General features: G+C 41.3%; 3 protein-coding genes across 13 annotated transcripts in view; 2 read left to right on the top strand and 1 right to left on the bottom strand.

The window, feature by feature from the left end:
• Window positions 1-33: 33 nt before the first annotated feature.
• LOC141785297 (rac GTPase-activating protein 1) lies at window positions 34-7,503 on the top strand. 5 transcript variants are annotated; one of them, XM_074663505.1, is made up of 17 exons: window positions 34-233; window positions 2,064-2,183; window positions 2,305-2,507; window positions 2,651-2,790; window positions 2,942-3,014; window positions 3,115-3,168; window positions 3,402-3,500; window positions 3,681-3,834; window positions 3,982-4,124; window positions 4,378-4,539; window positions 5,469-5,564; window positions 5,639-5,837; window positions 5,909-6,014; window positions 6,119-6,251; window positions 6,338-6,452; window positions 6,575-6,686; window positions 6,913-7,503. In XM_074663505.1, exons 2-17 carry the CDS (start codon window positions 2,093-2,095, stop codon window positions 6,953-6,955), a joined length of 1,923 nt encoding a protein of 640 aa, XP_074519606.1. In that variant the 5' UTR covers window positions 34-233; window positions 2,064-2,092; the 3' UTR covers window positions 6,956-7,503. The 5 variants fall into 5 exon arrangements, with proteins under 5 accessions (XP_074519606.1, XP_074519609.1, XP_074519607.1 ...); XM_074663508.1 differs by having other exon boundaries at window positions 2,079-2,183; XM_074663506.1 differs by lacking the exon at window positions 34-233 and adding an exon at window positions 241-421.
• Window positions 7,466-15,346, bottom strand: LOC141785489 (uncharacterized). The gene is made up of 10 exons (XM_074663829.1): window positions 15,333-15,346; window positions 11,646-11,697; window positions 10,723-10,791; window positions 9,785-9,916; window positions 9,432-9,539; window positions 9,239-9,337; window positions 9,053-9,151; window positions 8,621-8,719; window positions 8,410-8,508; window positions 7,466-7,701 (listed from the first exon to the last, which is right to left on the bottom strand). Exons 1-10 carry the CDS (start codon window positions 15,344-15,346, stop codon window positions 7,624-7,626), a joined length of 849 nt encoding a protein of 282 aa, XP_074519930.1. The 3' UTR covers window positions 7,466-7,623.
• ebf3a (EBF transcription factor 3a) overlaps window positions 9,704-16,775 on the top strand; it is a 33,771-nt gene continuing 26,699 nt past the window's right edge. For all 7 annotated transcript variants that reach the window (XM_074663511.1, XM_074663518.1, XM_074663516.1 and 4 more), the window contains exon 1: window positions 9,704-9,765. The gene's annotated coding sequence lies outside the window, so the exon portion shown is untranslated. The remainder of the gene's footprint in view (window positions 9,766-16,775) is intronic.

A 16,775-nucleotide genomic window follows, 5' to 3' on the forward strand; every position in this document is an offset into this window, starting at 1 on the left:
GAGCCTCCTCTCACCATCAGGTGGCATCATTTCCTGTTCACACCTGGACATGTTTTACAAATACTGTATGATATGTGAATACATATTTCACAAGGAGGAGCTGTTTATCAACGAGGGGAAACATCACGTGACAGACCGGCACGGCGGATGACGACATTGGACCGTGTGGGTGAAGTCACGTGGTACAAACTGCCACCACCTGCCTGAAGTCTGCAGCTTCACCTGGAGCCGAGGTGAGTCCACGCAGAGCCGGTTTATGTGCTCAGCTGTTATTAACTGAAAAATAAACCATCGCGTTAATTAGAGGGTTAATGACTGCTCTCCGCGCGCGCTGTGTCCAACACCAACGCTCCATGATCAGTCACGCGCGTGTCACGTGTCGAGGTGTGGGACAGTTGGAGAGAAGAGCTTGTGCTGTAAGGTAACCCCCCGTGGAACCTGGCGTGGATCAACTGAAAGGATAACACAGAGATGTTTTCATCAGAGACCTGCTGGTTTAATCCTGAAGTGCTAACAGAGAAAGCTAATCCAAAGATTTTAACCTACAGGTCTAATCCTGAAAGTTTTAATAGAAAGCTAATCTAAATGTTTCAATCTGTAGGTCTGATCCAAAAATTTAAACCTGCAGGTCTAATCCAAAAATTTTAATCTGGAGGACTAATCTTTTAAATTTCAGCAAGCAGGTTTTATCAAAAGTTTTAACCTGCAGGTTTTATTCTGGTGTGTTTAATCTTCAGGTCTAATTCTTTGAGTGTAAAGCTGCAGGACTAGTCCAAAAATTTTATCCTGTAAGGTCTAATCCAAAAGTTTTAATCTTTAGGTTTTATCCTGAAAGTTTTAATCTGCACGTCTAATCCAAAGGTTTCAACATGCAGGTCTAATCCAAAGGTATTAATCTACAGGTCTCATCCAAAAATTTTAATCTGTAGGTCTCATTCAAAATTTTAACATGCAGGTCTAATCCAAAAATATCAATCTGCAGGTCTGATCTTGAAAGTTTTTATCTGCAGGTCAAATCCAAAAGATATAACCTGCAGGTTTTATTCTAGTGTGTTTAATCTGCAGGTCTAATCCAAAATTTTTAATCTGCAGGTCTAATCCAAAAGTTTTAACATGCAGGTCTAATCCAAAGGTATTAATCTGCAGGTCTAATCCAAAAATTTTAATCTGTAGGTCTAATCCTTTAAATTTCAACAAGCAGGTTTTATCAAAAGGCGTTAACCTGCAGGTCTTATCCAAGGTTTTAATCTGCAGGTCTAATCCAGAAGTTTCAACATGCAGGTCTAATCCAAAATTATTAATCTGCAGGTCTAATCCAAAAGTTTTAATCTTTTGGTTTTATCCTGAAAGTTTTAATCTGCAGGTCTAATCCAAAAATTTTAATCTGTAGGACTAATCCTTTAAGTTTCAACAAGCAGGTTTTATCAAAAAGCGTTAACCTGCAGGTCTTATCCAAAAGTTTTATCATGCAGGTCTTATCCAAAGGTATTAATCTGCAGGTCTGATCCAAATATTTCAATCTGTAGGTCTAATCCAAAGGTATTTATCCTTCAGGTTTAATCCTAGTGCAGGGGTGGCCAACCTGTGGCTCGCGAGCCGCATGTAACTCTTTGCCTTTCGGTGTGTGGCTCTTCAATTAATTCATAAAAAATATATTATAAAGTTATGAGTAGTGGTGTGCCGATCAATCTAAACTGAATATATATGGATGCCAATGTTGGGATCAGTTGGGATTGATACTTAAGTTTCAGTTTCTCTTCTCCAGTATGAATTTAAAAACACTTAAAAAAACAATAAACCTCACTTTGAAAATAGGAAATGTATCGATCTTTAATTTTATGTCATTTTTTTATGTGTGAGAAGAAGTGTTTTTGTAAGACCCCATGTGTGATGTGGCTCTCTGTTGTACCACGGTCATTTTTGTGGCTCTTGGTCTCTGACTGGTTGGCCACCCCCGTCCTAGTGTGTTAATCTGTTTGTGACTTTTTTAAAAACTTTTTGTGAATCAGCTAGTCTGTGAGATTAAAGGTTTAATCTGTAATCCTGTGTTTAACACACTCCAGTGTTTGACACTGCAGACCTGTCGGTGGTGATGGGAGAGTCCCGGCCCGTAGTGGAGGAGCTGCTCGCCCTTTGTCTCCAGGGGATCACCATGGAGGAGATAACTGTCAACGCAGAGCAGGGTGAGCAAACACACACTCACTCACTAAACAATAAATCAGTCTCTGTTTTTACAGTTTCAGATAAAACCACATCATGATTATTTATGGAAAGGTGTTTGGGAATGTTTTTATTTCCTGTCAGAGATGCTGGAGGTGGTGAAGAACTTTGAGTCTGTGAGGAAGCGGTGGTTTCATGCTGAGCTGGAGCTGAAGAAGTACAAGGAGCTGCTGGTGAAGTCAGACGTGGCCAAAGCTGCTCTGGAGGTGAAGCTGAAACACGCCCGAAACCAGCTGGACGTGGAGATGAAGAAGCGCTACAAGGTGGAGGGAGACTACCAGTACCTGGTGGGTTCACAAAGCACAAACAGGAAGTACTCACAAAAACAGCTCCGTGACTTTAAACACGAGGATGTTCAAAATGAGGTGGTGAAGTGTGTTGCCTACAGGGGGCGCTGACGGCTTCTCTTTCTGTTTCTTATGCCTTCCAGCAGCGGCAGATGCAGCTCATGTGCGACATTCTTGTTCACGACAGCAGATCGAGCGCTGCACTGAACGACGAGCAGAAATGTCTGCTCGCCACGTTCGACCACAGAGGAGGAAACACGACGCTGCACCGCAGCAATAAACGGTAGGAGAGCAGAGTGTGACTCAGTTCATGAAGCAGATTAAAAAGAAATGTTGAAAGTTTGTGCGACTGGTAGAGCAGAAACTGTAGGAAAGCTGCTGAAGGATTAAAAAATGAGCTCAACGTCAAATAATCCCTGAGTTTGTCCTGCCAGGCTGTCTGTGATCGACGAGTCCTCCTTCCTGTCACATTCAGACATCAGCTACGACCGCACAGACGACGACGTGGTACGTTCAAAAGAAAACCTTTCTGAACAAAAGTTCTGTAATGACCCTGGTTGGTCCAGTGGTTTGTGAGAACTGTGGTTGATGCTGTTTGCTTTTCCAGGATCTGGACACCACGGTGATAAAACCTCTGAGATCTCGGGTCAGAGAGAAAAGAGTAAGTCAGTGTTTCAGCTTCAGAAAAACTTTCACAGAAGGATCGTTGTAGTTTCTGTTTGAGTTTGGAAAATTGTTTCTGCCAAATTTTCCTTTTTGATATTTTTCTTTGGATGATTTTGGTCTTAAATTATTTTCTCCTTGAATGGTTCATTGTTTTCACCTTTGGATGTTTGTGTAGTCTCGTCTTGTTGTATCTGTCCTGACTCGTCCTTGTGACGCGTTTCCTCGCAGCGCTCCTCGTTGGGTCCGTCTCTTTTTGTCCCGGTTGTGAAACGAGGGAGGAGTGGGAACACTTCAGCAGAGCTGTTGGAGAGTAAACCTGTGGAGAAGGTAAGCACACCTGGCTCACAGAAAGCTGCTGTGAGGATGTTTGACTGACAGGTTGAAGACGAAGAAGAAGAAGATACTTAAATAATTGGATTCATCGTGCTGATCACGTTGTGTTGATGGAGAGACTCTGAATTTAAAGATTTCCTGCTGAACATCAGGATCTGTCTGTCTGTGACTCAGGATGTAGAAACAATCCTTAAAACGTCTGTGACTGCTACGGAGGCTGGAGGCCAGATCCACAGAGTTCTGGGAACCACACAAGAGGAGGTGGAGAACCCGACCAGGACCGTCACCCAGGAGTGTGGGCCCTCTCTGGGAGGTGAAGGAGGAGTTGGTAATTTACCTTCTCTTTCTCTGAGTCTTCACTTGTTTCTTTTTGGTGCTGTAAAAGTCTGAAACAATTAACTTTGAATCAATAAAACACCGTTCAGGGCTCTGAAATGAGTCATAATCTATCTTAAAACCACTTTCTCTTCCTCAGACCAGACGTCCGTGTGGTTTCCTGATGACGAGATGACCGTGGAGTCAGAAACGGAAACACCCACCGTGAACAGATCGGCAGTTGGACTGTCGTACATCTCCAGAGCTGAGAAAACCACCAAACACGTCTTCCTGTCCAAAACGGTAAAGAGGCAAAAACATGAATCATAACGTTGATTAATAAGCCAGAAAAGAAGATGGCCACGACTCTGGAAGAACCAAAACACAGAGTCAGAAACAGAGGAGATGAGGTTAGAGATCAATGAGCTGATTAGAGGATCAAGAGTTTTTGAAAATGTTGTGATTGATGAATTATAGTAGAAAGGGGCCGAGTATAGAACCTTGTGGAACCCCGTCTCTTTGGTTTCCATGTGCTGACCCACTGTTCCCTCTGCAGGTGATCCGACCTGAGACCTGCTCGCCGTGTGGAAAGAGAATCCGCTTCGGGAAGATGGCGGTGAAGTGCAGAAACTGCCGAGCTGTCGCTCATCCAGAGTGTAAACACAAACTGAACGACGGCTGTTCTGCTGCCGTTACGACGGGAGGCCCGGCCCAAAAGGTACCAGAGAGGAAGTGACTGTTTCAGGACGAGAATATATCTTTTATTTTATAGATTTAAACATTTATACAGAAAAGGATTAGGGCTGTTGAATCAAAATGTAAAAAAAAACTATTTTGTCAGAGAAAAAAGTCTGAGTTCTGAGATTGAAGACAGAAAAAATGTAATAAAAAATGGCACATTTTTTATTTTATCAATAACTTTTACCAAAATGTCCACAAGGGGGTGCCAGAGAGTTCAACGTAAGACTAAATGCCATGATGAAGGAGTGAACTGGTCCAAACCTGTTTCCATAAAACATGATCCAGATTCTGAGAGGAAAGAAACGGAGTGTCGACAAAGAGCTAAATCTTTATTTAAAACCCAACATGTCACATCTACACTGTGCTGGGTTAGCACAGCTAGCTCGTCCATCTTATTGGAGATAGATCTTACGTTCCCAATAACGATGGATGGAAGGACAGGTCCATGTCGTCACTTCTTAGCTCACACCTGAGAACCAGCACGTCGTCCTCACCTCCTTCTCCTCACCTTGTGGGGAAACATCTGGCCTAGCACCAGTTAGCATCGACATGCCACAGGCTGCTAACAGCTGATTACACATGTAAACAATGCAGCCATGGTTACATGTAGGATCTCCAGACAAGCACAGGAGACAAAGTAGTAAAAATATCACTGAAGACACAAAAAGTTTGGTGTCCACGAAGTAATGATCCACTCCAAATACAAAGATGACGAAAAAGAGACGAAAAAAACACAAGAAACAGACAAAGAAGAAAGAGCTGCTGCAACAGGCAGCTATAGCCAACAGGGCGGCGCCTGCAACGTCTTAAGGTTTCACGGTCCAGGTTCCTCATTGGTGTTAGCATGTTAGCATGTGTCAGGTTGTTGCTCCTGGTCTGGATTTAAAGTGACAGGGTTATTCGCAGAGTTTGTTGGAGGACTTTGCTCCTGTGGACCATCCCCGAGTCCCTCAGCTGGTGGTGGAGTGTGTGGCTGAGATCGAGAGGAGGGGCTTAGAGGAGGTGAGCTCTACAGGATGGATTCTGTTCTCCTCCTGTCCTCCTCCTCCTCCTGACGTTACCTCCTTGTGTTTCAGAGAGGCCTGTACAGGGTTCCTGGAGGGGAGCGTCTGGTGAAGGAGCTCAGGGACAGATTCATTCAGGGGAAAGCTCCGCTCATGCTCAGTAAAGTTTCTGACGTTCATGTGATCTGTGGTCTCCTGAAGGACTTCATGAGGAAACTGAAGGAGCCCCTGATCACCTTCAGACTGCACCGGACCTTCATGGAGGCTTCAGGTGAGAAAGGTGTGACGATGGAGGCTCTGGTGGTCATGTGATCACTTCTGAAGGGTGTTTGTGTGTCCCAGAGCTGGCTGATGAAGATAACAGCATCGCCGTCACGTATCAGGCCATAGCAGAGCTGCCCAAAGCCAACAGGGACACGCTGGCCTTCCTCATGCTCCACCTGCACAAGTAAGACCACCTCCAGGTGTCGTCTGTTTGGGTTTTTAATAAGTGATGATAGTTTAGAGCATCTGGTTCTGGTTCTGTAAGTTCTCCCTGTTTTTGGGTCTCAGGGTGGTGAGGAGTCCTCAGTGTCAGATGGATCAGAATAATTTAGCCCGAGTTTTTGGACCCACCATCGTTGGACACAGGATGTCTGAGCCGTCTCCAACAACCATCATGAGAGACACCAACACGCAGCCCAAGGTCTGAGGTTTTGGGACTGGATCATTAAGTGGATCCCATTGGTTCTGTTGGATAACGGCTCATGAAGTCTGATTTTGTGGTCCCAGGTGATCCGTCGGCTGCTGTCGCTGCCTGAGGCCTACTGGAGGCGTGTCCTCTCCGGCCACATGGATCAGACTTCAACCTCGTCCTTTGGGACCCACAACAAGGACGCCGGATCTGGTGAGTCCAGATGTAAAAAGTGAAAGTCCGTCCAGAGTTTTTTCAGATTCTCTTTCCTCGTTTTCATGGATTTTCAAACTAAAGGTTAAAGTTTGACTCTTTCTCCTCCTGCGTCGTTTCAGGGCGGCTCCTCAAACCGCTGACGTCTCCAGACCTGAACAATTACTCCAAAACCTTCAACTATGGAACCCTGAAAGGCCGAACAAAGACTCCACCCAACATCCCCACCAGCAGGTAAGACCACCAAAGACACGTAGACTCACAAAGACCCAAACCTGGTCCTGAGTGAGTCAACAGACACTGGTCGAGCCTGAAATGGAGGAAACTTAACCTTAACATAAGAAAAAGTCATCTGTGTGTCTTTTCCTATTTCAAACACAGTGCAGACGCTTTGCATTATGGGTAATGGAGTTGATGAACCTGGATTTTAGTTTTGACTGAAGTTTTTTTTCCTCTTCAGTCGAGCTCAACCAGGGAGGAGGTTTTTCACATCACCCAGCTGATCCTGATGCATGCAGATACCACACACACACACACACACACACACACACACACACGCACGCACACACACACACACACGCACGCAGACACACACACACACACACACACACTCACACACACAGATGATGAACTGTGGCTTTAAGAAAAGTTAAACTTCCTGTTTCTGTGTGAAGTGATGAAGTGATTCTTTATTTAAACTTTTGTCTGAAAACTTGTTGAATCTGTACAAACACACACACACACACACACACACACACACACACACACACACACACACACACACACAGGTGAGACTCACTCAGGTGTTTCAGGCTGATCTGGGCTCACTGAGGGGGATTCGGGTGAAACTCGTCTCACTTGTTGGGTGTTAAAACCGTGTAAATGTTATAAATGTAGAGAAATAAAGAACTGGATTCTGCTTCTGATTTTTCTGTTTTGTTGGAAAAAGTGATTTGAAGCACTTCTCTTTGCTGTAAAGCTTTAATGAAATAAACTTAACCCAAAGTCCCGCACAGCATTCCACCTTAAATCCAGTGAAGGTGTAAAAAACAGCGTGTAGCTTTCAGTAATAACACAGTGAGAAAACGTCCTGAACTGTATGGATTATATACAAATACACAGATATCCACGTAGATCCTCAGCTTATAGATCAGCTCAGACAAACGAGACTTCACTTCTTCTGATCGGACAGAAGAGTCCTGGTTTCATTCTGCCACTCCAGCACCCCGTCCATGGGCCGGCAGCCGTCCTGAGGGAGAGACAGAGACAGAGACAGGAAGGACTGAGCGTCGTCTTTGTAGATTTATGGAAACAGTTTGAAGGCGATGAAAAGAAATCTTTGACTGATCCAAACTGTAGACCTGACGGATAGAGGACTGAAGCTGTCTGTGTTTCTGAAAAGGTTTAAAGTGAAGGATTCAAGAAAGATTCAGGTTTTCACTTTTCACACACAATGGCTGCCAGAGGGAACGAGAGGCTGATCAGGTGTTCATCAGGTGTTTGTCGAGTTTTTGAGGTGTTTTTCAGGTATTTATCAGGTGTCCAGGTATTTTTAAGTTTTTTTTCAGGTGTTTGTCAGGTGTCCAGGTATTTTTTTTAGGTGTTTGTCAGGTGTCCAGGTATTTTTCAGGTGTTTTGTCAGGTGTTCAGGTGTTTTTTAGGCGTTTCTCAAGTTTTAAGGTGTTTGTCAGGTATTTGTCAGGTGTCCTATTGTTTTTTTTAGGTATATTTCATATGTTTGGGTATTTGTCAGGTTCCATTAGGTTAATGTCAGGTGTTAATCGTTTTTTTTGTCAAAAATTTGTCAGCTGTTTTTCAGTGGTTTTTGGTTTTTGTATTTTAAAAAAAAAATTTTTACAAATATTTTGCATCTGTTTGTCAGATATTTTTTTTTAGGTATTTGTCAGGTGTTCTTCAGGTGTTCTTCAGGTGTTCTTCAGGTGTTCTTCAGGTGTACCTGGTTGATGATGTTTGTGTCTGCTCCGTGTTGCAACAACAGCTGAACGATTTTAGGTCTATTGAGACGAACAGCGTCATGAAGGGGAGAGTCGCCCTCCTGAAACACACACACATACACACACAGATACACACACAGATACACACACACAGATATAAAAACAGTTGATAACAGCCTTTCAGTTATTGTGTGTGAATGTGACGAGCCTCACTTTGTCCTGTGTGTTAATTTCAGCTCCACACTGAATCAGATGCTCCACACAGTCCTGATGTCCGGTCCTCACAGAGACATGAAGAGGAGTGCTGTCCAGCTACACACACACACACACACACACACACACACACACACACACACACACACACACACACACACACACACACACACACACACACACACAAAGTGTTAATTATCTGAGTATTTTTTTTCTTGTAGTAATGTTGTAGTTTCAGAATAATGTGACATGAACAGTCGATGTCTGCAGCAGAGGAAGTTTTCCTGAGTTTCACCTTCGTTCTGCAGTAACAGCTGCTGTGATACAGTTTTAATGTTTTTACTTTAACTTCTCTTCTTTGCTCTGATGTTTGTGTAATAATTCTATCCAGTGATAGAAAGTCAGAGTACGGGCTTGTTTGTTTGGGTTTACCTTGTCTTTTGCAGCGATATCGGCCCCGTGCTTCAGCAGCAGTTTGAGCACGCTCAGATGTCCTCCTCGACAGGCGTAGTGAAGACACGTGGACCAGAGCTGCAAGGAGCAGAGACCAGAACAGGTTCAGACATTAAACACTTCTTTAACTTCTTCATATTCTGAGTGTGTGAGTGAGAAACTGACCTTATCTCTGAGGTGAATGTTGGCTCCGCCCTCCAACAGTTTACTGATGACCTCTGCGTGACCTTTAGAAGATGCTCTGTGCAGACCTGAATGATCAAACTAAACACACACACACACAGACACACGCTGTGGAGTTACACCTGATCTCATTCTGAGACTCTGCTGCCCTCTAGTGTTCACTGTGATGACTCACCGAGTCCAGGGCGTTGATGTCTCCACCTGTGGACAGATACCTGTCTATCACCAGCAGCTGGTTGTGATCACAGGCTTTGAAGAAATCTTCCTCGTCGACGTAATATGGCTGAGAAGACATGGTCACATGACCCGTTAGCATGTGGAAACACAGGTTGGTAAAAGCTCTAAAAGGATGAATCTTTTTTCTTTCTCTGAATCATTTCAGAGTGTTTTCTACTTTGTCTCAGTAAATTTTCAATTTTCAATCTTAGTTTCCTTCTTTTTTTTTTTCAGGTTACCAGGAAACTTGTGAAGGGAAAACCTAAATACATCTTTCCAGTTGAACAGCTCAGGTGAGTGTTTGTGTCTTACCACCATCTGGACAGCAGAGGGCGCTGCAGGTTTCCTCAGAGCAGCTTTCTGCTCTCTCTTGGTCTTCCTCAGCAGCAGAAGGTTTTGTAGATCAGCCGGAGTCTCGAGCAGCAGACGACCTGATTTATCCGTCTGCAGTTTGAGAAGAAACCAGGAAGTTATCTGTCAGATTGATGGAGTCATGATCAGGAGATTTTTCTCCTCATCTCTGGGTATTTGCAGCAGATTTGAACGTTTATTTCCTGTTACCCCCCAAACTGTCTTGTCTTCCAAACAGAAAGTAATTTCTTTTTAATTTTTCTATCTCATAAAAACAGGAAATACATCATCATAAATATGTTCAACCAGTTAGCGTTCTTTAAACACCAAATTAAAACTGTTGTCTGCATAAAAATATGTGGTTAGAGAATATACTTCACCATGGAGTCAGCTCCTGTTGAGATGTTACAGAGAAACTGGTGTTTGGAGTTAAGAGTGACCATGCTAACTGCTAACTGCTAATTCGAAGGTGATTGGCGACTGCTGATATTCTGAATCCACTTTTTACTTTGTGTGTTTAATGCAAAGGTTGGTTTTGGGTCCATCAATTTCCATCAATTTGTTGTTCTTTAGGTAATTAATGCGTTTTTGTTGGTTACACCCTCACGTCACTTGACCATTCGTTAAAGTGTTTCAGTAATTTCTGTTTTAATGGGATGAGGAAAATTAAAAATAAATATTTTCCTGTTTTTATCAGATAGCAAAATTTAAAATAAATCATTTCCAATTTGAGAAATTGACTCAAAAACAGGATGCACCGTTAGCTCCATCCCAGACTCTGTATCTTCAGACTTTACACCCTCTGTGAGGACTGCAGCTGCTCTGCCACCTTACCTGCTTCAGGGGAACACCTGGGGAATTCATTAATTGGCCAATCACAGGCAGAAGTTGACACTGACCTTGATGTTGATTGGATGATCAGAGTCTCTTTTCTCCTGGGAGACAGCTGACTCGTAGTTCTCCCCCTGCTGGACACACACAGATACAACATGTTTGAACAGATATAGATGTTCGAAAGTTGTTTTTGTGAAGTTCCTTCCGTTTAACTCGTCAAGAGTTTTAGTCTCGTGTTCTCATCACTAACACAAAAACATGGTGAAGAGTTAACTTCTAGAAACTTCTACATAAAGTAACGATTACCTCTGCTCCTAAAAATAACACTCAGTATAAAAATGATGGAGGGGAAATTTACTTTCACAAGCACGGAAAATAAAAACACTAAATCACATAAATATTTCCATAAAGAAAAACGAACCACAGCGTTTAGATCAAACATAGAATGAATAAAGTAGAACAGGTTTCAGGGTGGAGGATGTTTGTGACTCGGACGTTGAATCATAAACTTTATTTAGAGTCTCCAGCTGACACTGTGCTGAGTGACTCCTAAAACCAGAACAGAAATAACAATAAGGTGGACCTGACCTTTGACCCCAGCCCAATAAAACTTAGTGACAACTTCTGGATGAAGAGACGCCTCAGCTAGAGTGTGTGTGTGTGTGTGTGTGTGTGTGTGTGTGTGTGTGTGTGTGTGTGTGTGTGTGTGTGTGTGTGTGTGTGTGTTTGTGTGTGTGTGTAGTCTTGACCTTCTCCAGTGACGTTTTATTGGCCAATTACTCCTCACATGGGAGGGGTCAGAGACGGAGACAGATGGTGACTGCTGATGTCACTTTATTATCACCCAATCACATGTCAGAGGGTCAGAGGTCAGAGGTCAGGACACACACACCAGCTCCTGCTGTTTATGCTGAAGTAAATCTGGACTTTAATGATTTATAAAGATTAATAAAAAGAAAACAGACTGAAGGAAATTAATTAACCTCACCATCTTCATCATCTCTTCCTCATTTTTCTCTTCACCGTCCCAGCTGATCGACCTGAAGAGGAAATAAAAACAAATATAGTTTACAGCGTACTAAACCACTGAGACTAAAGCAAGGGTCTTCAACCTGCAGCTCCTTGACTTTATTGAATAGTTATTTTTCTTCCAGAGGGTACTGATGATTAAAGACACTGACACTAAATAAAATCCTGTGTTAACATTTAGTTGAACTAAATCTTCATCCCATCTGTCAATAAAGCCTGCCACCGCTCTACTTCACCTCCTACAACATCAACAGCCCACCAACTTTCCATGCACCTGTGGCTAACCTCAAGTTTTACAGCCCTGGGAAGATAACTACATCTACAAAAAGACTAATCTGGAAGAAAATACTGATTTAAATTCTGTGAGGATGGATTACTTTCACTGACAACGTGTCGGATTAATAAACATGATTGATATGTGGCGAGACAAGACAAAGTTTTGAATTTTTTTTTATTTTGGCATTTTTTTTTACCGTTTAAAAAAATGAATTTAAAATATTTTTTAACATTTTTTTTTTCATTCTTTATTTTTATTTTTTGCATTTTTTAAACATTTGAAAAAAATATATACAAGTTTTTCAAATTTCCAATTATTTTCCCCCAAAATTTATTAAAAATAAAAAATCTAGACATCACATGTACAGTTTTATAAATTTGAAAAAATATCTAAACTCTTATAGAAACTTCTTCATTTTAACTATATGTAGAATTTCTTACACTTCATTGTCTTATTATTTTTGCAAATTTTTTTACAGCAGTAAATTTAAAAAAAATTCTTGTTTAGATAATTATTGTTAAAATAATTTTATACTCTTGCGCAAGCTATACGTCAGGATTTTATTATCAAAGGGATCATAAAGAGGGGTCAAGAATGTAAAGTGTCACTCTATGCAGATGATCTGCTATTATATTTATCAGACCCTCTGATGAGCCTTCCTCGGCTCTTGGATATTTTGGAGAAATTTGGTGAAATATCTGGTTATAGGATAAATCTTCAAAAAAGTGAATTGATACCAATAAATGGAGCAGCCAGGAATATATCATATAATTCAACCCCTTTTAAAATCAATACAACAAAGTTCAAGTATCTGGGAGTCTGGATAACGCACAACCACAAAGATCTTTATAAAGCTAACTTTCTGCCCCTGATAGAACACTTGAAACAGGACATTAAACGTTGGGATCAACTGCCCCTCTCATTAATGGGGAGGATTAACGCAGTTAAGATGAATATATTGCCTAAGTTCCTTTATCTATTTCAGAGTCTCCCTGTATTCCTTACCAAACATTTCTTTACCTCCATGGATGGTCTTTTATCAGATTTCATATGGAATAAAAAAAAGTCTCGAATACAGAAATCTAAACTGCAAAGGCCACGTTCTCAAGGTGGCCTCGCACTCCCCAATTTTCTTTACTATTATTGGGCATCACATATTAGGGTTCTGGTGTATTGGATGAAAGATCTGAATATTTCTGATGCACCCAGATGGCTAACCTTGGAGACTACATCCTGTAGACACACCTCCCTGCCAGCTCTATTGTGCTCTGAACTCCCTTTGGCCAAACCGCTTTCTTATTTTACTAATAACCCCATTGTGGCACAGTCAGTAAGAATCTGGAACCAGTTTCGTAAATCATTTGCTCTGTATAATCTTTCTATCCTTGCCCCGATAGTCAAAAATCACATGTTTGCCCCATCTTTGTCAGGGGCCTTTAACATCTGGCTTAGTAATGGAATTTCATCTCTCCAGGATCTCTTTATAGACCGTACTTTTGCATCTTTTGAGCAATTAAGAAGTAAATTTGGTATCCCTCAATCTCATTTCTTCAGATATTTACAATTGCGGAGCTTTGTTGCCTTATACATTGATGGTTTTCCCCAATATTCTTCAGCACCCTTGTTAGATTCAATTTTTACACTAAGAACAGACTTAAAACAGGTGATTGGTAAAGTTTATGACCTTCTCAATCATCATAATTCAGCAAATCTGATTGAACTTAAGAACAAGTGGGAAGGGGAACTGAACGAGCAGATCTCAGAAGAAACTTGGTCAAAAATTATACAAAGAATTTACACATCCTCCATCTGCCAAAGACATGTTGCTGTTCAATTTAAAATTGTCCATAGACTCCATTGGTCAAAGGTCAGATTGTCTAAAATCAGGCCAGACCTAGACCCAACATGTGACAGGTGTAAAGAAGCCCCAGCAGGTTTACTCCACATGTTTTGGGCCTGCCCAAGACTTCGTCCATTTTGGAAGTCCATCTTTGATACTCTTTCCAAAATACTAGGAGTGCCAGTAGATCCATCCCCTCTCTCTGCCTTATTTGGTGTCATGCCACAGGGTGTGCATCTAAATAACTCTAAAAATAATATGCTAGCCTTCTGTACTTTGATGGCCAGGCGCCTTATACTGTTCCAGTGGAAAGACCCTCTTCCTCCTAAATATTCTCACTGGATTAAAGAGATTATGAAATACGTCAAGCTTGAGAAGATAAGACACTCTCTTAAAGGGTCTGTTTCACGATTTTATGAAACCTGGAAGCCTTTCTTGATATTTGTTGAGAAGTTAGGAGCAGAGAGCATAATCCCATAATATATTATACATCTTTCTGTGTTAGCCGGTGCTAGTGTAGGATGACTGATTACTATAGTACAATACTTGTCCAGTGGGTGGGTTGATGGGTGGGCTTTTTCTTTTTCTCTTTTTTTTATTTTTTTTCTCTCTTTTTGATAGTCGGTATATATGGTTTTCTATATACTTTTTTTTTCCTGTTTGTTTTGTAAATTGTAAAACTTTCAATAAATAGACCTTGATTAAAAAAAATAATAATAATTTTATACTCTTCGCAGTCTTTAAGGTGAAGGTAAAGTAGATTTTGTGGCTCTTGAAAGACTTTAATCCAGGTGAGCTGAGGGAAAATGGCTCCTATGAAAGTAAAAGTTGCAGACCCCTGCACTAAGGCTTTAAAGACGTCATGATTTTACATTATAATAATTTTTATTTTATTATAAGCTTTCTTTTTTCATTTTTTTTAAATTTATATTTCCAAAACTTAAGTCATGACTCATATTTTTATTAAAAATTGTCCAATTACTGGATATGAGCCACATTCACCTGAGCCAGAAGAACGTCTTGTTTCAAGTTATTTAAAGACAAAATGAGGTCTGAATTGCTGTAACAAGTAAAAAAAAAATCTGCCAATGGAAAAAAAAATGCTTGAAAATTTGCCTAAAATTAGAAAAATGTCTTAAAACAAAACACTTTTCTCCTGTTCCATTGGCAGGTATTTTTTTAACTTGTTACAGCAATTCAGACCTCATTTTGTCTTAAAAAAAAAAACTTGAACTAAAACATTTTTTTGGACTGTTCAGGTGAATGTGGCTCATATTGAGTCCAAAAAGACATTTTCTCCTGAAAATAAGACAAAAACACTTGATAAGATTTCAGTTTTTTGTAGAGTAGTAAGTCACAGAGAAGAGGAGGAACTTCTGATCAGCTGAGACTTTTACACACAAGATGTGATCAGTATCTCCCTGAAAACCATAATCATAGTTAAAAAGAACAAATCATCAAGTTTCCCACAGAGCGAGGGTTTTAAGTGTTTCAGTTAATTATAGATAATCAACGTTAGATCAGCTCACCTCTGCAGCTCCATACTCGTCCTCACATCAACTGAAAGTTTGAAAGATCTGCGTCCTGTCACTGATAGGGGCTCCATCTCTAACCCTTATATAGACACACACACATGCACACACACACACTTGTGTCTGTGTTTTGAGCTTTGACCCTGCAGGCTGAACTTGCAGGAGTCTTCTCCTGACCCTGTCTGACCTCCCGGTAACTAAAGGAGAACTTGAGTTTTATTGGTGCAGTAATCAGATTACAAACAGAAACAGGCGAGCGCTGTTTGGAAAAGTTTCTCTCATGAAGTCTCAGGAAAACTGAATCTCCTCTGATGATGCTAAACGAAGCTAATTAAACTCACCTCTAACCTGAGGGAGGTAAATCAGATGTTTGAGGTGTTAAAAAAAAACACATCACAGTTTTATTTGTCTTTCTTACTAGAAGCTGGCGTCAGACACTCCGAACCAACTGTTAGAAAATATCTTTTATTAAAAACAGAAGATCCTTTAAAATGACACGTTCATCGCTCAAATGTTAGCTTTTCAATTAAATAAGAATAAAATTTCCTTAATAAAAAATCACCTTGAACACCTTAAACCAACTTATGAGCTAAGTTTCATCATTAAATGATTTTTAAACAACACAAATTTCACCTAAAGTCATGACTGATAACAGGACACACTGTCACCAGCAGGGGGCACCATATCCCCACACTTTCAACAGGGCAGCAGCTTCAGTGCTCAAACTGCAGTTCGTTTACACACACACACACACACACATATATGAAAACATAAATACGTGTGTGTTCAAAGCGTTTAACTTGAAGACTCTTCCTCGTCATCGTTCTGGATCAGCGTGTTTCACCTTCATCATGAAGAGTGTGGCGACAGACTGGTGAAGAGATGAAGAGGACGCAGTGTCTGCAGGTTAAACGCAGAGGACACAGCAGCTGTGGACATCTGGAGACAAACCTGAATTCATTAACCTCCTCGTTAATTAATTAAGTTAATTAAAGACATGTCTCCTTCAATTAACAGAAATTATAGAGCAGGAATGATTTTAATCAACTCTGAATCTCCAGTCAGAGACAAACAGGAGAGTCCTAACGGCCTGACAGACCGGACTGAGGGCTCAAATGGCCTACAAGACCAGAGTTAGGGCCCACAAAACTTGACAGACCAGACTGAGGGACCAAACAGCCTGATGGACCAGACTGAGGGACCAAACAGCCTGATGGACCAGACTGAGGGACCAAACAGCCTGATGGACCAGATTGGGGGCCAAAATAATCCAACAGACCAGACTGAGGGCCATTATATCTTGACAGGCCAGACTGAGCGCCCACTTAACATAAGAGACCAGACTGAGGGCCCAACAGCCTCAGACAAAACTGAGGGTCCACATGACCTGACAGACCAGACTGAGGCTCCAAATAAAGTGACATGCCAACTGAAGCCCAA

The sequence above is a fragment of the Halichoeres trimaculatus genome, unplaced genomic scaffold (assembly GCF_033239565.1).
Source record: "Halichoeres trimaculatus isolate MK-OKI-2021-1 unplaced genomic scaffold, fHalTri1.1 fHalTri1_scaffold_23, whole genome shotgun sequence".
NCBI lineage: Eukaryota > Metazoa > Chordata > Actinopteri > Labriformes > Labridae > Halichoeres > Halichoeres trimaculatus.

Excerpts from the sequence above, each read along its gene's own strand:
- LOC141785297 (XM_074663504.1), top strand. The coding sequence starts at position 312 with ATGACTGCTCTCCGCGCGCGCTGTGTCCAACACCAACGCTCCATGATC. Across the intron at positions 385-2,063 it reads CGCGCGTGTCACGTGTCGAG|TGTTTGACACTGCAGACCTG; the intron begins GTGTGGGACAGT and ends AACACACTCCAG. Across the intron at positions 2,184-2,304 it reads AACTGTCAACGCAGAGCAGG|AGATGCTGGAGGTGGTGAAG; the intron begins GTGAGCAAACAC and ends ATTTCCTGTCAG.
- LOC141785489 (XM_074663829.1), bottom strand. Across the intron at positions 9,338-9,431 it reads ACATCAACGCCCTGGACTCG|TTTGATCATTCAGGTCTGCA; the intron begins GTGAGTCATCAC and ends GTGTGTGTTTAG. Across the intron at positions 9,152-9,238 it reads ACATTCACCTCAGAGATAAG|CTCTGGTCCACGTGTCTTCA; the intron begins GTCAGTTTCTCA and ends TGCTCCTTGCAG.